Source organism: Bos mutus, chromosome 11, assembly GCF_027580195.1.
Source record: "Bos mutus isolate GX-2022 chromosome 11, NWIPB_WYAK_1.1, whole genome shotgun sequence".
NCBI lineage: Eukaryota > Metazoa > Chordata > Mammalia > Artiodactyla > Bovidae > Bos > Bos mutus.
In genome coordinates, this window is record NC_091627.1 from 59,290,095 (window position 1) to 59,315,521 (window position 25,427).

The following is a 25,427-nucleotide window of genomic DNA, read 5'->3' on the forward strand; positions in this document are numbered from 1 at the left end:
AAGCGATCAGTCGGGCCATTCCTTAATTGGAAAGCTTGATTTCATACCAGAAACTGTTATCTGGGACTGTCATGCCCAGAGCAGCCAGGTTCTATGTAAAACACAAGGCACAAAGGAAGATCAAGGCCAGGAACCCTCAGTACCTGTGATTTGGAAGCCCCCATCCAAATCAGGGCTTGACATACAGAGCCACTTCTCCTGGTCCTTCTGTGGTTGGGCTATAGACAATGGTCACTGCAGCTAACTAGGTACCTCATGTGGACCTAGGGCTGTGTTAGGTACTTTTAGGCAGAAATTTTATTCCAGCTGAATACAATGTAGTTTATTTAGTAGCTAAGTGGTCTACTTAGTAAGTAGGCTTCCTAGGTGGCTCAGTGGTAAAGAATCCACCTGCCAATGCAGGAGACACAGGAGATATAGGTTTGATCCCTGGGTGGGGAATATCCCTTGGAGGAGGAAATTCCACTCCAGTATTCTTCCCTGGAAAATTCCACGGATGTAGGAACCTGGTGGGCTACAGTCCACTGGGTCACAGAGTCGGACACAACTGAGTACGCACGTGTTCGCACACACGCATGTACTCATGCTATTGAGTAAGTAGTCTATTTTTACTCCAGCCCTTTGGTAAGTAACCTGTTTCCTTTTTCTTTTTATTTAGTAGTTTTTAAAAGGACCTTCTCTCCTAGGGAATAGCATATTTAACATAGGAATTATCTACAGGTTGCCTGAGTTCATATATTTTTAAATGCAAGTAGTTTAAAACTACTTCAGAAAGGAGTTGTAAAATTGCTAACCATCAGTCCTAAGAAACTAAATGAAAATTGAAAATAAAAAATGGAGACAAAAGTCAGACAGTGTCTCTCATTGAGAAAGGCTACTGTAAATCCCTCAGTGAATTATAAATCATAGAGCCCTATCTACCAATGAGTTTAGAAATTCATGTTCTGGACAAACAAAGGGAAAAAAAAGTTCATGTTCTAAAAACTAAACCAACTTAAGTAACTAAAGAAGATTCTAAAACATGATAACAGAATCAGTAATGTGCTATTCTTTTGTTGAAAAAAAAAACCAACCTCTAAAGTTATAGTAATAGAAAGGATATTTTATTCATGTAAATCAAAGATTAACCTGAAAGAAACACTCATTTTTAAGTCTATGTCAAACCAAGTTACCTGTCATCTTTCAGCCAAATTTCATCCATTTTTTCTTGCCACTTTTCTGGTGGCGCTTCCAACCAAGCATTGAAATATCTCACAATTCCTGGGTGTTCAAGCTTGGCTAAGGCTTTCACTTCTCGCATTACCTTCTCCCGAGCCAGTTCCCTGAAACAGAGAAACAAAGAAGACACTGAAGGTTGCTCTGAAGAAGCAGTTATATCCAACAGTGCAAAATACTAAGAAAAGAATTCTTGCTTGACTCTAAAAATCAGAAACAGAAAAATCAGCCTAGTAGCATAATTCTAAAAACCAACAAAGTGTTGTATTAAAAAAAAATGTATAGTATTTATTTTCTCTTCTAGAAATAAGTGCTACAAGTGTACCCATCCACTCAAATAAAGAGTTCTTAACTGACGAAAAATGAATGACTACAGACCCTTAAAGGTAATTGCTTAATGCTCATTCCTTAATAGGGAGATGAAGAGGTGGAAGTGAAGTATTCAGAAAAGAGGGCTCAGCCTGGCAGCTCTGGAAGACAGAGAAGAAGCACCCTGACAAGGTATACGCAAGAATCCAAAAGGCTTGTATGTGTGTCCTTCTTTGTTTAAAGCCTCAGGCTTCTCTGGTGGCTCATACGGTAAGGAATCTGCCTGCAACAAAGGAGATCCAGCTTTGATTCCTGGGTCAGGAAGATCCCCTGGAGAAGGGAATGGCAACCCACTCCAGTATTCTTGCCTGGAGAATTCCATGGACAGTGGAGCCTGGCAGGCTACAGTCCATGGGGTCGCAAAGAGTAGGACATGACTGCGTGACTAACACTTTCACTTTCACTGAATATCACGGCAGTAATGTTTAGCCAGAAAAGCATCTGGAGTTGATCTGCTCTGACACCTTTTCTGATGGATCTAAGCTCACATTCAAGGGATTCCACCATCACCTGAAACAACATAATATTAATGAATATGTTATATCCTCTTCCCTCCCTAAGAGTCAGCTACTCCCACTTTTCTCGCTGGGCTTTATTACTGTTAATGGTCCTGCCCTGAAAATTCCAATAGATTTCTGAATTCTTCACATTCAGTGACCAAATCCTATCAGCTCCTCCTTTTAATTCCTGACACTCATTTCTTCCTCACTTGGAGAACAGATGGGGGAACAATGGAAACAGTGACAGACTTTATTTTCTTGGGCTCCAAAATCACTGTGGTGGTGAATCGACTCATGAAATTAAAAGATGCTTGCTCCTTAGAAGAAAAGCTATGACAAACCTAGAAAGCATTTAAAAAGCAGAGACATCATTTTGCTGACAAAGGTCCATATAGTCAAAGCTATAGCTTTACCAGTAGTCATATACAGATGTGAGAGTTGGATCATAAAAAGACTTAGTGTGGAAGAATTGATGCTTTTGAACTGTGGTGCTGGAGAAGACTCTTGAGGGTCCCTTGAACTGCAAGGAGATCAAACTAGTCAATTCGAAAAGAAATCAACCCTGAATATTCACTGGAAGGACTGATGCTGAAGCCCCAATCCTTTGGCCACCTGATTTGAAGAGCCTACTCATTGGAAAAGACCCTGATGCTGGAAAAGACTGAAGGCAGGAGGAGAAGGGGGCGACAGAGGATGAGATGGTTGGATGGCATCACTGACTCAATGGACATGAGTTTGAGCAAACTTTGGGAGACAGTGAAGGATAGGGAAGCCTGTTGTGCTGCAGTTTATGGGGTGCCACAGAGTTGGATGCGAGTGAGCGACTGAACAATTCCTTCCTCATCTGTCTCTACTTCTGCTGCACTAATGCTCTGCATCTTAGGATTGAACTTCTAAAAAAAAAAAATCTACTGAACATGCTTACATGCTTGTCTCTTACTACATACCACCTCCACTTTGATCATGTCCTTCTTCTGCTCAAAGGCACAAAGTTGACTGTCTATGGAATAAAATCTAAACTCCTTGCCTGGCATTTCAGGTGCTGGAAGCCACTTTTCCCATCTTTCTTCCATACTCTCCTCCATTTTTTTGGCCATGCTGCAAAGCTTACAGGACCTTAGTTCTCTGACCAGGGATCAAACCCATGCCCTGAGCAGTGGAAGCATGGAGTCTTAACCACTCGTTCACCAGGGAAGTCCTACCCCTCCATTTTTACCCTTGCTTCACTCCTGCCAGAATCCTTACTAATATTTACACCTCTGCGAGTGTTTGCCCAGAGACTACGCTCAGCCCATTCAGTGCATCTGGCTGTCCTTCCCCTACGTGTGTCCACCAAGGGACAGGCTCCCCTTGAACATGGTACAGACATCACCACCATCATAAGGCTTGCTTTCTTTGACTGCTTTTTGGCTATATCTGTGCTTTCCTCATGAGAACCTATTTACTAAGCTAAGCCATGGGTGATAATCTCACTCGCTTTGCAGTTATTTGAGTACACATACAAGGGCCTCAAATAGTTACAGGGTCTGGAGGGCAGAAGCCTTTCTTAATTTTACATCCTATCCAGAGCCTAATATATAGGAATATTTAAACTACGCAAAAATTATATACCAAAGAAAAGAAAATTATATATCAAAGCACTCATGTTACCAACCACGGTTCTTGGCTTCCTTAATCAATAGAAATTGATCAGAAGCCAGATAAGAAATTCAGGCAAGGCTTTACGGGGGCCCCTGCTATAGCAGAGGCAGCGAGAATAAACAACAGGTTCCCTTGCTCACTCACTGCCCGAGGAGGAGCAAGTTGGTTCCTTACATGGGGTGAGTGTAGGCATGTGTCCAGGGGTTGTGCCAGAGGGGTGGCTTAGGTGGTCTGCCCACCCCTTAGGTGGTGTTGTGTGCAGAGGGCATGCGCAGTACCCTGCTCTTGCTCCAGGATCTTCAAAAGAGGCAGTTGGGTTTTTTGATCTCTTTGTATCTTTTGTCCACAATTCGCCACAACTGCACATGCATGCACTATTTATTAGTCCTATGTATTAATAGTTTCTTTGTATTTTGTTGCTTGAGGAGAAGTGTGTCCAGGTGCAAGCATCGCAGCAAAGGGTCCCAGGTTCCAGCCTGTCTCACTCAGACCGTCTCATTCCTGTGTCTCTATCTGTTGGACAGCACGTTTAACTATTCATTAGAATGACAGTCCAGCAATTAGTGAACGTTTAATCAAGAATCCAAAGGAGAGGATGTCCCTGGCGGTCCCTGGTTAAGAATCCACCTGCCAGTGCAGGGGACACAGGTTTGGCCCCTGGTCCAGGAAGATCCCAGATGCCCGGCTGGAGCAACTGAGCCTGTGCGCCACAACTATTGAACCCATGTGCCCTAGAGCCCGTGCTGCGCAGGAACAGAAGTCCCCTGCTCGTCACATCTAGAGAACGCCCTCGTGCAGCAACAAAGACCCAGCACAGCCAAAAGTAAATAAATTCATTATTTAAAGAAAAGAACCCACAGGAGGCTTCCACAATAGATGGCAAGAAAGGTATCTGAAAGCCAATCATTTTAAGCAGCACACGTTTTGAGCCCAAAATTCTATTTTCAGGAATCTATCCTAAGGAAATAGATGTGATCAAAATTTTCTATAAAAGACGAACACTGCAAAGTTATTTTTAATTTCAACAAATTGGAAACCTAAGTATTTAATAACAGCAAACAGTTAAATAAGATATGGTACAAGTATTCGTTGGACTATTATCCAGGCATAAAACATCTTCAAAATATTTTAGCATTTCAATAACAAACCCTTAATTTCAAGGAAAATACTGAGCACACAACAAAGGAAGCAATAGATACACTGTATTATATTGATAACTGTGCTACCAATGAGGTAAATTTATGACCAGTAAAAAAAATCAAAAGAAAATACCCTAAAATGTTAAAAGTCTTTATTACTAGGTAGAGCAGACATGGATTGGTCTTTATTTTAATACTATTTCTTATTTTCCACAATAAATATAGATTATTTTTCAATGGTGATATGTACTAGAAGTTTGTAGTTACCAAAATTCACTGTGGGAATGCCCTGAGTTGTTAAGAATCAAAAACAGGGCATATTTGTTAAAAGGATACAAAGCGGTCAGCTGATTACCTGGTGGCACTTAGGACATAAGATTCAGAAACTATGTTTTCTATAGTCTCTATGGGGTACAGTAAGAAGGACATATTGCCTATGAGATTAGATAATACAGTTCCAACTCCAAGTTTACTAAAAGTATCATCCATTACCTGTTGGGGAGACGGATTCTCTTGATAGCATAATTGCAGTCATCAACCTTGTTTCTAGCTTCAAAGACAACTCCAAACCCCCCACGGCCCATGCACTGAATTGGTTCAAAGTCTGTTAGATACCTAAAAAAAAAAAAGTAAATTTCTAAAAGTTTGCAATAGTTTTAAATTTTGCTTTATATAAACTAAATCTAGAAATTATCTTAATAGACTGTAAATAAATTCTTATTTAGCTTTCTTTGCTTTTCTATTTGTATAAATGAAGCAAACACATTTTAATTTTTTCCTTGGGAAATTTATAAAAAGTTAAAAAGCTTCTGCTTCATGGGGAATCACTTATTAATCATTTATTCTTACAGCAATTTTTTTCTTAATTTATTTAATTTGAGGCTAATTACTTTAGAATATTGTAGTGGTTTTTGCCATACATTACCATGAATAAGCCATGGGTATACATGTGTTCCCCAACTCCCCTCCCACCTTTCTCCCCATCCCATCCCTCAGGGTCATCCCAGTGCACCAGCCCTGAGCACCCTGTCTCATGCATCGAACCTGGACTCAAATCTGTTTCACATATAATTATATACATATTTCAATGCTACTCTCTCAAATCATCCCACCCTCGCTCTCTCCCACAGAGTCCAAAAGACTGTTCTATACATCTGTGTCTTTTTTGCTGTCTTTCATATAGGGTCATTGTTACCATCTTTCTAAATTCCATATATATGCGTTAGTATACTGTATTGATGTTTTTCTTTCTGGCTTACTTCACTCTGTATAATAGGCTCCAGTTTCATCCACCTCATTAGAACTGATTCAAATGTATTCTTTTTAATGGCTGAGTAATATTCCATTGTGTATATGTACCACAGCTTTCTTATCCATTTGTCTGCCAATGGACATCTAGGTTGCTTCCATGTCCTGGCTATTATAAACAGTGCTGTGATGAACACTGGGGTACATGTATCTCTTTCAATTCTGGTTTCCTCGGTGTGTATGCCCAGCAGTGGGATTGCTGGGTCATATGGCAGTTCTATTTCCAGTTTTTTAAGGAATCTCCACACTGTTCTCCATAGTGGCTATACTAGTTTGCATTCCCACCAACAGTGTAAGAGGGTTCCCTTTTCTCCACACCCTCTGCAGCATTTATTGTTTGTAGACTTTTTGATAGCAGCCATTCTGACTGGCGTGAGACGGCACAACACTGTGGCTTTGATTTGCATTTCTCTGATAATGAGTGATGTTGAGCATCTTTTCATGTGTGTGTTAGCCATCTGTATGTCTTCTTTGGAGAAATGTCTGTTTAATTCTTTGGCCCATTTTTTGACTGGGTTGTTTATTTTTCTGGAATTGAGATTCAGGAGCTGCTTGTATATCTTTGAGATTAATTCTTTGTCAGTTGCTTCATTTGCTATTATTTTCTCCCATTCTGAAGGCTGTCTTTTCACAGCAATTTTAAAACTCTTCTGTCCTATCCAATACTTTCCATCATCCATCAAAATAATTAATCCTTAATTCTGTAACCTTTTATCTCCTGTGGCATTCTGTACTCAAGTAGAAAATGTATTTTACTCTTATGTCAGTGCCTGTATATTTTATGGAAAAGATTTAATCAGTCCTATTATATTTAAGTAACTTTTTTTTTTTTGGCTGCACCATGCAGCATGTGGGATCTTAGTTCCGCGACCAGGGATCAAATCCGTGCCCCCTGCAGTGGAAGCATGCAGTCTTAACCATGGACTGCCAAGAAAGTCCCTTAAGTACATTTTTATCCAGAAATCTCTCTAGGAACCAAAGCTATCTGAAATTTGCTGAGATGCCTCAGGAGTCAGTGTGCTCATCACCAAAGGTATTTGGACAGAAGCTAACTCACCATCTGGCACTTACAGGCAGACCTCCACTTTGTAGCCTATTTCCCCATTACTGTCTGGCCTTGCTTCTCTGCTCTGTATATTCCAGTCAGCTTGCACCAGGTTTTCTCAAACTTGAGGGCTTTTGCTTCCACTATTGGCTCCAATGGGAACTTATTTGGACTTCATAAAATTCTATTCTTCATTCATTCTGTTTATCTCACCACCTCTGTAAGGCCTTCCTAGACCCCTGTCTTAATGATCTTATAGCACTTTGCACACAGTACATGGAATATTTAAATTAAGTCTTACTATTTTGCAGTTATTTACATGCAGCTTTCTCTCTCCACTGCCACTGAACTGTAGGGGACTTGACTACCTGGTGGCTCAAACAGTAAAGAAACTGCCTGCGATGCAGGAGACCTAATTCAATCTTCTTGCCTGGAGAATCCCATGGACAGAGGAGCCTAGCAGGCTACAGTCCACGGGGTCGCAAAGAGTTGGACAGGACTGAGTGACTAACAGACTGGACTGCAGGAAAGCATTCTTTTTTCTCTCTGTATTTCCATAGTCTGGTTTTACTTGGCAAATAGAAGGTCCAACAAATATCTATCAAATAATGCATGAATTAATAAATAAATGAATGCATGCATGTGTGCTGTGGAAGATATTCTTCCAGCCACGGAAGGGAGTGTTGAACTAGATTACCTTTGGTGTCCCTTATAAGGCTAAGTTTATTACTTTATGACTTGCACACTCATATTAATTTAGCAGTTGGCTCAGCTGGTTAGAGCGTGGTGTTAGGAGGAGAGACAATACATCCCAACCCTCCATGGGCCAATTACTGTCCAGAGAATGAAGAGTCATAATCTGTATGCCTAAAAATACCTACTCAAGGTAATTCAGTACAAATCCATCTCCCCAACTGCAAAAGCCCATGAAGTTCACATCCTCCTCCTGGAGGGCCAACTGAATTATCTTCCTACATTAAAGAAAACACTAACATGAAAATAGATATATCTTTTGAAAAAGAGATATATCCATTATATATAAAATCATATCCTATACATGATTACAGACTCTATAAACCTAAGTATCACCTTGACTCAGGTCCCAACTTAGGACTTAAATTCATGACTAAATCCAGAGTTCATGCTCTTAATGATGCTTAGAACATAGTAGGCACTCAATAAACACCAGGTATTACACAGAGCTCCGGTATTTTAAAAACAACAGCATTCTCTTCATACTGAATAAAATGAAAGGAAAATTAAGTCTGATTCAATTTTAGAGTACATTATTCCAATTCTCTTCAGAACAGCCTTACAAATATATGCTTATTCATCATACCCCACTCAACCTCCATCTCCACCTGTCACTTACTCATGATTTATGCTTTAATTAAAATGTGACCTCATTTATGACACCTTGAATCATCAGGGTCAGGATTAGTCACTTAGCTCGTGGGTTTTTTTCTTATATGTTTTATCTAGTATCACCTTCCTCCACAGATTTTAAGCTCCTCCAGGTGATAAGCCCAGTCTTTTTATTGATATTTCCCCCAAAGCCTGAGTTACTGTCCTGTACATAGTTCCGCAGCATAGATGTTGAATGAACAATGAATGGCTTGGGTAGTGAATTGCCCATGGAGCTGGTGGGCCCGTCTCCTCTCCCTCCCTGCCTGCTGGTGGTGTTGGCCACTGACATGTAAGTCAGCATCTCTATTAGCAAGGGTATTAAAGCCTTTACCACTTGCTGGTCACCCAGTACGTCTTGCTAGAACATACTGATTACAGTCAATTCTCAATTTTTGAGGATACAGTATGAATGCAGCTTAGATAAATCCACAGATGATCAAAATAACACACATTTTAGTTGTAATTATCAGTCTTTTCTGTCATAAAGCTGTTATTATCCTGGATATTAAGCAATAAGTTTCATACAGAACTTCCCCTTGTCCCCACATTATGGAAGTGCTAGGCACAATATCAAAACCAAGGGGAAATGTAGCAATAATCCATGGAATAAGAAAACCAAACCACAGCATCATTTCTAGTCCCACAAAGCATTAAAATCTGTACACCTGACAGATCTGCTAACAGATTCTCTACTTATATTTTACTTGCAAATTATTTGAATTGGCTGCTTTTTAAGTAACCAATCTCTTTTTTATGCTTTTAACAATGATCTATTCTATTGGTGTATTTCTCCCATTTTTCTGCTTTTTATTTTAGACAGAACAAGGATAAGATAAATGAGGATTAAGTAACACAGATTTACATCATACTCTAATAATATAATAATTAACGTTATTATTTATATCATATTTTAGTAATGTAATAATTATCAATTATTAATGTCAAGCCCAATACATGGTAAACCCTCAATAACTAAGTTATCTGAATAACAACTCAATTTGATGGCCATAATTCTTTTTTTAATTTCAATTTTACTGAGATGTAATTGACATACATGGTGGCTGTAATTCTAAACTTTTGTAACACTATGCATCTATCCATCTTTTATGCCACTTTGAATGAGTTTAAGTCATTTGAAGGATAAGTCTGTTTCAGGGCTTCCCAGGTGGCGCTAGTGGTAAAGAACTCGCCTGCCAATGAAGGAGACATAAGAGAATAGGGTTTGATCCCTGGGTCTGGAAAATCCCCTGGAGGAGGGCATGGCAACCCACTCCAGTATTCTTGCCTGGAGAATCCCAAGGACAGAGAAGCCTGATGGGCCACAGTCCACAAGGTCAAAAAGAGTTGGACATGACTGAAGCGACTTAGTACACATACATTAAAAAAAAAAAAGTTAAACAAGATCTTAGTTTAGAGGTTGTTTCTTCTTTTTAATATGAAATATAGTTGGCATATAATATGTAAGTTTCAGGCGCACTATATAATGATTTGGCATTTGTATACAATATAAAATGATCACCATGGTAAGTCTAGTAACCATCTGCTTCCATAGACAGTTACTGCAGTATCATTAACCATATTCCTTACACTGTCTATTATATCCCTGTGACTTACCATATAACTGGAGGTTTAGAGCACATGTCAAATGAACAACTACTCTAGTCTTCATCTATTTCGCTCACCAGTCCCACTCCTCTCCATTCTGGCAATCCATTTGTTCTCTATATCTAGGGCTATTCCTTTCTGGATTTGAACAGTTACCAGCAAAAGCTACAGCACACACACACTTTAGCATAAGACTCTTACCGTGACACGTATCCAGAATTTTTTATGTCATTCCAGCTACTGTCGTTAGCTTCTCCACTGACAGCATCATATTTATTTTCAGTTTGACACTGAGTTTCAGATTCCTTCCTTTGCTGAAGAGGTGGGGGAAAAGAAATCACTCTCAGTACAAAAGCTGAACTGAAGTTAGCTAACAATATTAGGCTGTAAAATAACATGGAAGAACAAATAATACTGAAAAAATGTATTAGAAGAACACAAAACAACAGCATTTTCTTTGTCAAAGGGAAGGGAAATGATCAGGGTGGAGCTAGGGTTGAAGAGTGAAGGAGGAGTGACAAGCACATGGAAACAAAAATATAGGCAACAGTGATTTCAGGGTGAAATTTAAGGAAATGTACCCTTTGCCCAGCACATGGGCACGTCAACACACACACACACATAAAGTTTTCTAGAGTCCCAACACTCTGAAATAAATGAGATTCCAAAAAATGTCTTACTCTGTGAGGATGAGGATGGAAGAGTCTGCGTACAATGAAAGTTGTTGCTACAATACAAAACACGATGGTTCCAACTATTTCTTTCCACCAGTGTAAGAGAAGAACAGGGTCCTTCTTGCGGATGTTCTTGTAATTCGGGTTGTCAAGAAATCTGACCGTGATCTGCGTGCTCCGTTTGTTTCTTTCCCTCTTATAGTATGGCAGATAATAACCATTATCTTCAAAAAAATAAACATTAGAAGTGGGTTTCTTTAAAAAGATAAACCAATATAGTTCCACCATTAATTGCTAATAATTATCTAATTTCCTATGACTTATAACACTTTCAATTCCTTTTTTCAAAATATCATCTCTTTAGCAAATTTCCACAGCCTCATTTACCGTGCTTTTTCTTCCTTCTACACAGATATATTTTTCTTTATTCCATAACACCATACATTTTCTTTCTACTGAATAATAATAAGACTAAAAAAAAAACTCTTATTCATTTTCTCATTAATAATTCAATCCTTTAAGTGGAAAATAAAATTAGTATTCAAACTTCCTTCAAGAACTTTCCTTTCATTTAGCCCCAACAAAATACCAAAATACCAAATTTTAGCATGACTCGTTCTTCACAAGGAAAGGAAAACATTTCCACTGTGCTCTCTGGTTCATTTCAGGCTGTCAAAATGAGTCTGTCCTAGAAAGCAGCTTTCTTTTTAACTTCTGTTTTACACAGTATGGGCAGATTACACAATTCTCTTTTGCGTTCTATGTTGATCAATAACAGACTTTAGCACCTTGTTCTGTTTTGTTTTTTTTTAAATGAAATCAATTTAAATTCTACAATAACCTCCCAGTTCTATCATCTAGGGTAACTAACTGATGAGGAGCCTATGTTTTTGCCTAATACAGATTTGAGGATTTTTTTTTTAATGTTCAACTGTTCAAAAGATGTTCAACTTTCATATCTGAATATACCCAGCTTTCCCGGTGGCTCAGATGGTAAAGCGTCTGCCTACAATGCGGGAGACCTGGGTTCAATCCCTGGGTCGGGAAGATCTCCTGGAGAAGGAAATGGCAACCCACTCCAGTATTCTTCCCTGAAAAATCCCATGGACAGAGGAACCTGGTAGGCTACAGTCCATGGGGTTGCAAAGAGTTGGACACAACTGAGCGACTTTACTTTCACTTTCCTAAATAAACAGGAATGTGTTGCATGCCAAATTTCACCTATTTTTGACTTCCATGCTAATTTTCCTTGTCTTAAAACAAAATTAAAATAATCCCATTGTATAGCATTTTCACATAGCTCTTATGGGAAACATCTATTTTCACTATACAGATGGATATTACATAGACTACATTATATAAGCTGATCATTAAACAAGAGGTAATAACAAGAACTAATGCTTACTGAACATTTACTATTTGCCAGACTTGGTGCTAATTAAGACTAAGCATTATTGGATTTCCCTGGTGGAGCACTGGATAAGAATCCATCTGGCAAGTTCAGGGGACATGGGTTTAATCCCTGGTCTGGGAAGATTCCACATGCTGAGGGGTATCTAAGCCCATGTGCCACAACTGTGTTCCAGAGCCTGTTCAGTCACAACCATTGAGCCACAATTACTGAAGCCTGTATGCTTTAGGTCCCACAAGCCACAACTAATGAGCCCGGGCACCAGAACTGTTGAAGCCCTCGTGCCCTAGAGCCTGTGCCCTGCAACAAGAGAAGCCAACACAATGAGAAGCCCTTGCGTACTCATGGTGGGAAGCCCCTGCTCTGCATAACTAGAGAAAGCCCACATGCAGCAATGAAGACCCAGGGCAGCCAAAAACAAATACATTTTTTAAAATAAATAAATACAGCAGTGTGTACGTGTCAAAACAAAAAAAGACTACATTATTTCATTTAGACCTTAGAACAATTCGATAAGTAGATATATAGGATTATCATATCTTTGTTTTACAGATGAAGGAATAGAGACATAGGTAAGTTAGGTGTGTCCAATCTAGCATGTGACAAAACCCCTGCAAACAGTCTCTGGAACCTTGGCCACCATATACAACTTTTGCTTCCCAAGATATTTTATTTTTTACCCTCCAACTGATTACCGTGCATTTGAATTCTATTAATTAATTTCAAATTAATAAACTAAAATAAATAGAAGAGTCAGACACCATTTTCAGTTCAAAGGTAATCACACTTACCATAAGGATACTGCAAGATTGAAAGCGCACCATTACTGTACTCTTCGTGAGAAAACTTATCATTACTAAGACATTTGTCAAATTCATCAGAGCCCACCAAGACAGGAGTTCTAGAAGGAGAATCTAAAAGAAAACGGTGAAATCTTCACTGTTATGATTTTAATGAAAATGTGCATGCCTCATTCATTCAAAACACAGATATTCAACCACAGTTCAGTTTAAATATGTTAGTCAAACAATGGCCCAAGATTTTTTCCCTTGAAAAGCAGTCTTGTAGAGAAGATGAATCATTTATACAAGTCATTAAAATCTGATGTGGTGTATGTGATAAAAAAACATATACAAGGTACAGAAAGACAGCCGAAGAAAATAGATGGCTTAATATTTGAATTCAATTCATTTGAGTGTCTCAAAGAATATGATGTGATAGCCAGATAATGTTTCACAAATATTCTTAACATAAATATAAACTAAATGATACCAAGGCATGGTCAGAGAATGATTAAAAATTTTTCTAACCTGTCTAGAGAAACATTTTATTAACACTGATTTCTACAGAAGCAGCTGTTGCTTCGATGAAATCATGTTGTAAATGATAATTAAAATTCATTAACTTCTGAAATACCTTCCCCATTTATTAGAAAGTACGAGCATGTGTGCTCAGTAGTGTCCTACTCTTTGCGATCCCAAGGACTATAGCCCACCAGGCTCCTCTATCCATGGGGTTCTCCAGGCAAGAATACTGGAGTGGGTAGCGATTTCCTCCTCCAGGGGATTTTCCTGACTCAGTGAGTGAACCTGTCTGCATTGGCAGGCAGGTTCTTTACCTGCTGAGCCATTAGGAGGGCCATTAGAAAGTACAGAGTATATAATAGTTGTGATCCTCGTGATACTCAAAACTAGGGCAAAGACAGTCATGATCAAGCCTCTGAACATCTTAATAACATTTATAAAAGTTCACAGTTCACTTACGAATTAGAGGTTTCCATTTGATGGTTGGCAAAGGAATAATAGCATTTTCACTATTGACAGATTCCAAGGCCTTGGGACTCGTAGGAAACTTTTCTGAAATTCTGACTGATGATTGCAGATACAGCTGGCCTCTGTACATTCCTAAATCAACCAGAACCCTGTCAATTACATTTAGAATCAAGTGCCAATGATTTTTTTTTCCAAAAAGGTTCATTTTGATTTAATAAAATTAGACGAATTTCAGTTATTTATTCATGTGCTACACAGCTCTTTTCAAAGACTCATGCCTGAAGCACTCAAATTTGACCCAAAGGTTATTCAACAAAAACAGGGCAGGAAAGTTATGTACACGTTACAATGTTTCTCACTGAATAATCTTTGGTAAAAACTGGAAAACCCCTCTGGCAGGAAAACTGAAAGAAATAATTGTAATCTTAGGAAACTAATAGCTTAGATGAAGTAACCTTTTCTTTAAGAAAACCTAAACACCTATCATTCACAAGATACTAACAATTCAATTAAATACTGTCATATCATGTGTGTGACATGTTACTCTTTCAAATTCTTGCATTTCACTGAGATTGAGGGGTGGGTAGCACATTGATAGCACTAAAAGAATTTTATGAGAATTTGGCCACAAAATTAGTTCAAATAATTAGATTTTAGGGTCTTCAAAATGTATTATATTAAAGGCTTTCAATTGCCCAGTAGCACACAAGAATTTTGTTTTAATTTTTCAGATAAGCTATATAGATGTATCAGTTCAGTTCAGTCGCTCAGTCGTGTCCGACTCTTTGTGACCCCATGAACTGCAGCATGCCAGGCCCCCCTGTCCATCACCAACTTCCAGAGTTCACTCAGACTCACATCCATTGAGTCAGTGATGCCATCCAGCCATCTCATATAGAAAAAACTAAATATAATCTTTAAGAGGGTGCAAGTTGATAGGGATACAAATACAAATGTATAAAGTTTTAGACTTTGAGGATACATAAGTAACATGAAACCATGCTATGTAATGGCAACACTGTTAAGCATTTTAAATAAAGGTCTCTGAGAAAAAGAATACACTATGGTAATTAGAAGTTTCAAAACTGAAAGAATGAGAAAACACTGCAGAACAGAAATCAAAGTATAAATCTTAAGGCCAGAGAATGTACTAAGAAATTAAAACTCCTATAGGCACACCTGAAGTAGGGAGAGACCATGTAGAAATAAAACCTGGATTCAACATGTACTATCTTGAGCTAAGAGACATCCACTCACCCAAGTAAACACTGTTTTCTGTGGCTCCCCGGGCAGCTTCTACAATATCTTCTTCATCTTCTAAAACTCCATCATTGGGCGCGTAACTTGTATCATCAAAAAGACTGATGGGAATGACTTTGCCATCCTTAACCAACCAGGCAGATGCAATGGGAGTACAAAACTAAACAAACAACAAAAGGAAAAGAAAATTTAAATATCTTCAAGCAGTATTTATATGTATCCCAACTCCTGAAATACCATTTAAAGACACAGATTTATTTAAAATTTTTTCATTTTCCAGCTTTTTTGTTATGGTTCAGCTTTACTGAGGTATAATTGACAAATAAAAATGTATGTACTTATGATATTGTTGTTTAGTTGCTAAGTCATGTCCAACTCTTTTGTGACCCCATGGGCTATAGCCTGCCAGGATTCTCTCTCCACGGAATTTCCCAGGCAAGAATACTGGTGGGGGTTGCCATTTCCTTCTCTAGGAAGAAGATCTTCCTAGACCCAGGATTTCTCTAGGATCTTCCTGACCCAGGGATTGAATCTGTATCTTTTGCATGGCAGACGGGTCTATACCACTGAGCTACCTGGGAGGCCATTTATCGTATAGAGTATGATATTTTGGTACATGTACACACTGTGAAATAATTAGCACAATCAAGCTGATATAGCCATCATTTCATAGTTACTTTGTATGTGTGTTGTAAGAACATTTAAGATCAACTCTTCACTTCTGTTTAATATTATAAGGATCCTCCATGCTGTTTCCCATAACATCTAGGTCAAAGAAACGCTGCTATAAGCTGTTCACCTCACCCACACTTGCTATCTTCTGTCTTTTTCATAATAGCCACATTCTAACAGAGGGCTTCCCTTGTGGCTCAGCTGGTAAAGAATCCACCTGCAATGCAGGAGACCTGGATTCAATCCCTGCGTTGGGAAGATCTCCTGGAGAAGGGAAAGGCTACCCACTCCAGTATTCTGGCCTGGAGAATTCCAAGGACTGTATAGTCCATGGGGTCACTGTATAGTATAGTCCAAGAATCAAATACAACTGAGCAACTTTCACATTCTAACCGATGTAAAATCACAAATTTCTTAGAGCACAGAGAACAAGTTGAAAAATTGCAAAATGGCAGTCACCTCCCCTTACCCAACGTGTCTGGTCAGACTGAGAAGGAAAGAAACACATTCATAAATTCTCAGCGGTTCTAGGTACCTGGTATTCCCACTCCAGGTGTCCTCCCTTCTTATTAAACGCCATAACTTTCCAATCTGCAACGGAGACCTTTATCACTGTATCCATCATGACAGCTTCCTGCTCTTCCACGTCTGAAATAATTTTAGACTGTTCTTTGTTTCCACTGGGCTTTAAGGTGCTTTCAATAAATCCGGCTCTAGTTTCCATGTCTGGAATATACCGAAGTTCAAAGTGGCCAACACTGAAATTCCACCTTAAATTTACAAAGACGTGTTTTAGAAATTTACATTTTAAAAAAGGGACCAAATAATAAAGAACTCTTGTAGAGTGAAGAAACAAACACTAAAATTTGGGTGATGAGAAAAGGAACAATTAAACACAATCTTCTGGAAAAGAGCACACTATACTGATTTCAGCCACAAGAGGGCATAAGTTGGGTCCTGGCCCTTTAGAAACTGGTTCCGAGAGCTGTGATCTGACAACAGCTATGGGATAGATTTTTCTCTCAAAGATTAACAAATGTTCACATTTCTAAATCAAGGCAATCTTCTCAAAACACATCAAAGTCACATCAAAATGACACAGCTTGCAGTCGGTCCTACTTCTTAATTAAAGTGTGGAAACATTTCACTCAAGTGTAGAGAAATTAACCCTTATTGGGATATCCCAATAAGCCAATGTAAAAGGCAAGATGAATACATCAAGTTTAGATTTTTATGAAAATAGAGCCTTGAAAGGCAATGTGACCCAGTATACCAAGTCTGAAGGTCATAACACCTCAGTTTCAATCTTAGTTCTCTTTGGTTAGCCTTAACCTTGCCTGAGTTTCAGTGTCCGTATCTGTAAAGTGGTAGCAGTAATGTTCCTCTATAATTAACATACAGAAAAATCACATATCTATTGACACTATAATGGTCTTGACACTTAGATATAAAATGGCCCTAGAATTCTGACATCTGTTAAAAAGTAGATACTCAAGGAATATGGATCTCAGGTGGCAGACTCTTCCCATTCTGATAATTCAAATTCTGTTAAGTTGCACATCTGCTCCTATGGTGGCTGAACACCCAACAAGCACTCAACATTTAGGGAAACAAAATCTCATCAGGATAAAGGAGCTCCGGTTGCCAGCAAAGCCCTCGACTTACAGTCCAGGGAATGAAGAGAGAATACATTCTTCACTGAACTTGAGAAACGTTTTCAGGAAACAATGATTGTGCATCAAATTAGACAAAATCTCAAAGAATGGTTCAAAGTCCGGTTCACTTTCAAAAAGATAAACATGGGCTCTCAAATTCTTTTTATTGCATGGCAATTTAGAATTTAAACATTAGGTTTAAAAAAACTCAAGCATGTAATTTATGACCACTAGCATATCTAATCCAATCACATAATTTTATCTTAGTTTTTTAAATATTTATTTTATTTGGCTGCATTGGGTCTTAGTTGTGGCAAGCAGGATCCTTTGCTGTGGTGTGCGGGCTTCTCTCTAGTTTTGGCTTGTGGGCTCAGCAGATGTGGCATGTGGGCTTATTTGCCCTGTAGCGTGTGGGATCTTAGTTCCCTGTCAGGGATTGATCCCAGATTCCCACCCCCACACTGGAAGGCAGATTCTCAACCACTGGACCACCAGGGACGTTCCTAATCACATTATTTTAAATGTAAAAATTTACATTATTTGAAAAAGGAAACAAAAAAGTATTTGACCAAATAAATTATACTTTAACACTTTAAGAAAATAGATTAAAATATTATTTTAAAATTGAGGTGGTAGTCAGACAAACCACAAAACTATCTACCAGAGAGAACTTCAGAGTCCAACAGGCCCAAGTGAAACAAAGCACATCAGCTTTGTCTGTCTGTATTCAAAGAACTTTGACCAGTGAGGTTGCTGTGAAAAGTATCATAACCTAAAACTAAGCTAATATATGGGCTTCCCTGGTGACTCTGGTAAAGAATCTTCCTGCAATGCGGGAGACGCAGAGATTTGGCTTTAATCCCTGAGTGGGGAAGATCCCCTGGAGGAGGAAATGGCAACTCACTCCAGTATTCTTGCCTAGGAAACCCCATGGAAAGAAACACCTGGGGGGCTACAATCCATGGGGTCGCCAAGAGTCAAACACAACTGAGCGACTAAGCAATCACAACAACAAAGCTAACATACAGTCATCGTATGGGACTCCTCCTGGTTACCATATCCAAAAGCACATGGTGAGAAGTTCAGCTCAAGATTTGTTAATATTAATAGTCATGAAGCCGTTTTAAATTTAGGGGCTACAGGGAGTTCCCTGATGATCCAGTGGTAAAGAATCTGCCTTCCGATGCAGGGGACGTGGGTTCAACCCTTGGTGGGGGAACTAAGATACCACATGCCACACATCACAACTGGAGAAGCCTGTATGCTGCAGCCAACACCCAGCACAGCCTAAATAAACAGATAAATTGAGGGGCTACATTTCTCTTTAAAAAGTAGTATGCTTTTGGGGAAACAAAAACAGTTCAGAAAATCTCAACAAAGAAAAAGCCGATGAACTCTGGTCTTACTGTACTTCTAAACATCAACAGCAACATCATCTAAATACACACTTCTCATTGCCACTGCGAGGTCCAACGGCTCTCACAGTTTTCTGGGTGCGCTGCAGAAGCAAGATGTCTTCTTCTTGTTCCATTTCATCATTATCCCACTGGCGACAACCCAGAGCTGAACAGATGTACCTCACCTGAAAAGACAGGTGTAAAATTAGTAAAGAGAATACATTCCAGGAGATCAGAGACAGTAAAAGACTCTCGATAATTTATAAAAAGTGAAAGGAAATTGAGGAAATGTATAAAAAGTACCCAAGGATTAAGAAGCAACAGCTGTACTGTTTAGCACAGGGGCCTCTACTCAATACTCTGTAATGGCCTATATGGGCTTCCCTGGTGGCTCAGCAGTACAGAATCCGCCTGCCAAAGCAGGAGACATGGGTTCAATGGAGAAGGAAATGGCAACCCACTCTAGTATTCTTGCCTGGAAAATCCCATGAAAGCTACAGTCCAAGGGGTCGCAAAGAGTTGGACACCACTTAGCGACTAAACAACGATGACAGTGGCCTATATGGGAAAAGAATCTTAAAAAAGAGTGGATATATGTACAACTGATTCACTTTGCTGTATACCTGAAACTAACATAACACTGTAAATCAACTATACTCCAATAAAATTTTTTTAATAAATTTTTAAAAACTGGAAAAAAAAAAAAAGCAGCAATAGCTAGATTACCACCAGTTCCTAAAATGAAACATTCAGAACCATAGAAGTGCCAGTGAATATTTACTTCAGGAACGAGTTTCAGAATTTAGACAATTTCAGTCTTACTGTGAGCATTTATTTCCATGAAGAAATGGAGAGCTAGTTGTGATCTCTTAGTAATAATACCATGAATAAAATCCAAGGTGAGCTAAAAAAAAAAAAAAAAAAAAAAACCACCTCGGAGATTCCATATAGCAGATGCATTTAGTTCTAAAAAATTCAAACCTTCTCTAACAGCTGTTAGCATTTTCAAGTACCTCTTTCAAATCCTCATTCAAAGGAAAGGGGAAATTCTTTGAATGGTGTGACCAAAATCCTCACAGAAAGAAGCGTACCTGCTAGGATACCAGAATTTTGGAGCAGCACATCAAACCACAAAACTAGCTGCCCAGGTTCAGTCCCACTGCTTCACAAATGAGAACACTGAAGGAGAGAGAGGACCATAAGGCCTCCTCAGTACAATACAGATGCAGGTGGCTGGAGAAGGCAAAAAAAAGCTTGCGAGAACAAGAAGGGCCTATGGGCCGAACACTCAGACAAGGGATCATCAAACTTGAAAAACTCAAGGATCAAAGACCTTTTCTCTATTCTTCCTTGTTTTCAAGTCTATATACAAGTATTCAAGTATCAATGTGTTCAGGGGTTAGAAAGAGATTTTTACCTTTCTAAAAAAGCGTATTTTTAGTTATTCCCAACAATGGATTTATAAGACCCAATCTTAACAGTCAGATTATTTCCTAAGAGCTAAGAATGGAGAAAGCATAGGTCATTAACAGCATGACTTTTTCATCAGACAGATTTAAATCAAATCTGACCTTGGAAGTTTCTGAACCTTTGAAAGCCTCAATTTTCTCATCTTAAAATGAGCACGAACTTGCCTCTTAGATTCTCTCATGACAGGCTCAAACTAGAGAAATAAATAAGTAGTAGCGCTTATTCTTATCATCAGGATTATTATTAATCCTTGGAGCATTCCTCATCTATCCAAATAAAAAATTTTAAATGTAACCATTAGAAATATTGTGATAATTTCAAAATGATGCATGAAAAATGCATCTGACACACAGCAGACCAGTTATTCCTTCTCTTCCTTCTGCTGTTCCTGGCTCTGCTGTTTGACTCTGTTGTTTATTCTGTTGTTTTGGATAAATTCAGTTTTTCTTAATAGTACTTCCCCCTTTCTACTTCACAGTTCTTTTATCAAAAGAAATGATATCCTTGGGGAAAAATTATAACAGACCTCAACCAGTAATAGTACAGTTTAAGAAATTATTTCTTCTATTCTTGTTTAGTCTGACTGTGTTCTTGCCTGGAGAATCCCATGGACAGGGGAGCCTGGTGGGCTGCCGTCTATGGGGTCGCACAGAGTCGGACACGACTGAAGTGACTGAGCAGCAGCAGCAGCTCCCCAAACAAACTAAACATTTTTACTCACCTTTCCACTATATGCACTGAGTCCATATGTAGTGAGAGACTTTCCTCCAACCAAGACAACATCATCTCCAAACTTATAAGACGATTCGAGAAGTGATTCAACTGTAAACGGAACTGTTTCCATGCTCTCACGGTCCCGGTCCCACTGGAAGAGGTCTCCATCCAGGGAAGGAATGATCATCTTGTTCCCAAATACCTAAAATAAAAGCTAACTTTTAAAAGGATTCTATGAATGAATAAAGAAGATGTGCTACACATATACAATGGAATATTACTCAGTCATAAAAAAGAGCGGAACAATGCCATTTGCAGGAACATGGATGGACCTAGAGATTATCACGCTAAATGAAGTAAACCAGACAAAGATAAATATCATACATATCACTTATATGTGGAATCTAAAACACAACACAAATGAACCTAACTACACAAAAGAAACAGACTCACAACAGACACTGAGAATATACCTGCGGCTGCCAAGGGATGGAGGGTGGGGGAGGGATGGATTGGAAGGTTAAAACTAGCAGATGTGAACTATTATACGTAGAATGAGTAAACCAACCACAAGGTCCCACTGTTTAGCATAGGGAATTATATTCAATATGCTGTGATAAATCAAATAGGAAAAGAATATGAAACAGGATATATATATATATATAACTGAATCACCTTGCTGTACATAGAAATTAACACGACATTGTAAATCAACTATATGTCAATAAAACAAATAAATAAATAATAAAAATAAAAGGATAAAAATAAATATAAATATAATGTTAATAGTTAAACAATTGACAAATTAATTAATAATTAAATAATTACCAAATTAATGATTAAATAAATAATAAATAATTTTTAAAATAAATAAAAGAATCAGCAGGAACTAACAGCCATGGTCTCATGCCTGATGTACTTTGGCCTCTGGAGCAGCATACAAAGTTGTACAGCTTATCAACCAAAAGCAATTTAAAAGAACCACCCGTCTCTCCTGGGGCCCACAGGTACACTCCAGTATGGTTTTCCTCAAACTCTGTTCACCAGGAGCCAAGAGTGCTCCATAACAAGACCAAATGAGAGTTCTGTGACTAAGTGTGTTCAAGCAGAAGTTACTGTAGGAGTTCTTATGGTGATTACTATGCTAATGGATAATGTAATTTTCTAGTAAAGGGACAGTTTATGCAGCACTTTCCAGGCCTATTTTATCCAAGCCAGTTACCATCAATGATTCAGGTCTAAGGAACATAGGTTGATTTAAGCAGCATCCCACTCTTTCTTTCATTCAATTTCTCAGATCTGCTATGAGCAAGAAGCCTGGTAACCAAGCTTAATGATTTCATGCTCTTAGTTGTCCTTCCTTCTTTTAACAACGTTTATGGAGGGCCTATTACATGTCATAGGAAATACTGCCGTGGTCTCATGCCTGATGTACTTTGGCCTCTGGAGCAGCATATGAAGTTGCACAGCTTATCAACCAAAAGCAATTTAAAAGAACCACCTGTCTCTCCTGGGGCCCACAGGTACACTCCAGTATGGTTTTCATAGGAAACAGAATAGGAAAGACTAGAGATCACTTCAAGAAAATTAGAGATACTAAGGGAATATTTCATGCAAAGATGGGCTCAATAAAGGACAGAAATGGTAGGGACCTAACAGAAGCAGAAGATACTAAGAAGAGGTGGCAAGAATACACAGAAGAACTATACAAAAATGATCTTCACGACCCAGATAATCAGGATGCTGTGATCACTCACCTAGAGCCAGATATCCTGGAATGTGAAGTCAAGTGGGCCTTAGGAAGTATCACTAAGAACAAAGCTAGTGGAGGTGATGGAATTCCAGTTGAGCTCTTTCAAATCCTAAAAGACGATGCTGTGAAAGTGCTGCACTCAATATGTCAGCAAATTTGGAAAATTCAGCAGTGGGCACAGGACTGGAAAAGGTCAGTTTTCATTCCAATCCCAAAGAAAGGCAATGCCAAAGAATGCTCAAACTACCGCACAATTGCACTCAGCTCACATGCTAGTAAAGTAATGCTCAAAATTCTCCAAGCCAGGCTTCAGCAATACGTGAACCATGAACTTCCAGATGTTCAAGCTGGATTTAGAAAAGGCAGAGGAATTAGAGATCAAATTGCCAACATTCGCTGGATCATCGAAAAAGCAAAAGAGTTCCAGAAAAACATCTATTTCTACTTTACTGACTGCCAAAGCCTTTGACTGTGTGGATCACAATAAACTGGAAAATTCTGAAAGAGATGGGAATACCAGACCACCTGACCTGCCTCTTGAGACATCTGTATGCAGGTCAGGAAGCAACAGGTAGAACTGGACATGGAACAGACTGGTTCCAAATAGGAAAAGGAGTACGTCAAGGCTGTATATTGTCACCTTGCTTATTTAACTTCTATGCAGAGTACATCATGAGAAACACTGGGCTGGACGAAGCACAAGCTGGAATCAAGATTGCCTGGAGAAATACCAATAACCTCAGGGATGCAGATGACACCACCCTTATGGCAGAAAGTGAAGAACTAAAGAGCCTCTTGATGAAGGTGAAAGAAGAGAGTAAAAAAGTTGGCTTAAAGCTCAACATTCAGAAAACTAAGATCATGGCATCTGGTCCCATCACTTCATGGGAAATAGATGGGGAGACAGTGGAAACAGTTGCTGACTTTATTTTTGGGGGCTCCAAAAATCACTGCAGATGGTGACTGCAACCATGAAATTAAAAGACGCTTACTCCTTGGAAGGAAAGTTATGACCAACCTAGACAGCATATTAAAAAGCAGAGACATTACTTTGTCAACAAAGGTCCGTCTAGTCAAGGCTATGGTTTTTCCAGTAGTCATGTATGGATGTAAGAGTTGGACTATAAAGAAAGCTGAGCGCTGAAGAACTGATGCTTTTGAACTGTGGTGTTAGAGAAGACTCTTGAGAGACCCTTGGACTGCAAGGAGATCCAACCAGTCCATCCTAAAGGAAATCAGTCCTGAGTGTTCTTTGGAAGGACTGATGTTGAAGATGAAACTCCAATATTTTGGCCACCTGATGCGAAGAGCTGACTCATTTGAAAAGACCCTGATGTTGGAAAAGATTGAAGGCAGGAGGAGAAGGGGACGACAGAGGATGAGATGGTTCGATGGCATCACCAACTCAATGGACATGAGTTTGGGTAAACTCCAGGAGTTGGTGATAGACAGGGAGGCCTGGTGTGCTGCGGTTCATGGGGTTGCAAAGAGTCGGACACGACTGAGCGACTGAACTGAACTGAACTGATTACACGTCAGGGACTATTCAGTTGCTTAGGATACACAAGTAAGCAAAACAAAAAGAAAACAAAAACACCTGCCAATGTGGCTCTCAAACTCTGGACTGGGGAGTTAAATAACATAATAAATAATTACAGACTATGTTAGGGGATAAATGCCATAAGGAAAAAAAATAGAACAAGATGAAGGAGGAAGGGAAAGTATATGCATAGGAGAGGAAGGGACTGTCATTAATGGTTAAGTTCAGGGCAGGCTCCCATACAGAAAGTAACATCTGAGCAAACTCTAAACACAAGTACTAACTCTGATGATATAGGGGAACAGCCCTTGCAAAGGTCTTAAGCAGGAAGTACACGGTGACAGCGGAGGGGAACAGGCTGGAGAGGCAAGGATGGAGAGCAAGCGGAAAGCCCAAAACTGTGGTGGTTGTGGACAGTGGAGGTGATGCCGGTGGTTAGATTAGGGATGCGATTGGAAGGTAAAGCCAGTAGGATTTCATGGTGGATTCCCTGTACACACGAGCGAAAGAAAAGAGCCCAGGATGACTCTAAAGGAGCCCAGGATGACTCTAAAGGTTTTGGCCAAGAACACCTTGTTTCTGGAGAAAGAGTTTAAATTAGTACATGCCTTTGTGACACTGGCCTTTCAGCATTAACAAATAGACGCAACTCAGGAATTCCCTGGTGGTTCAGTGGTTAGGACTTGGTGCTGTCAGTGCTGGGGTCCAAGTTCAATTCCTGGTCAAGGAACTAAGATCCTGCAAGCCATGTGGTGCAAAAAAAAAAAAAAGGACACAGCTTGACTTATTTCAGCTAATGCCACAACTATTTTCCTGACTGTGAAGGCTCAAAACTTTGGAAAAGGGGCTATGAAAGAAGTATGAGTTTAAAAACCAAAAG

General features: G+C 39.1%; 1 protein-coding gene across 1 annotated transcript in view; it reads right to left on the bottom strand.

Annotated features, from left to right (window-relative positions):
* The window catches only part of EIF2AK3 (eukaryotic translation initiation factor 2 alpha kinase 3), an 80,981-nt gene that overhangs the window by 17,278 nt on the left and 38,276 nt on the right, over window positions 1-25,427 (bottom strand). Inside the window, exons 3-12 of the mRNA XM_070379467.1 lie at window positions 21,262-21,456; window positions 19,122-19,255; window positions 16,554-16,788; window positions 15,344-15,506; window positions 14,078-14,218; window positions 13,106-13,228; window positions 10,910-11,127; window positions 10,431-10,543; window positions 5,357-5,479; window positions 1,173-1,322 (exon numbers count right to left, since the gene is read on the bottom strand). Coding sequence (XP_070235568.1) covers window positions 1,173-1,322; window positions 5,357-5,479; window positions 10,431-10,543; window positions 10,910-11,127; window positions 13,106-13,228; window positions 14,078-14,218; window positions 15,344-15,506; window positions 16,554-16,788; window positions 19,122-19,255; window positions 21,262-21,456 — 1,595 coding nt within the window. The remainder of the gene's footprint in view (window positions 1-1,172; window positions 1,323-5,356; window positions 5,480-10,430; window positions 10,544-10,909; window positions 11,128-13,105; window positions 13,229-14,077; window positions 14,219-15,343; window positions 15,507-16,553; window positions 16,789-19,121; window positions 19,256-21,261; window positions 21,457-25,427) is intronic.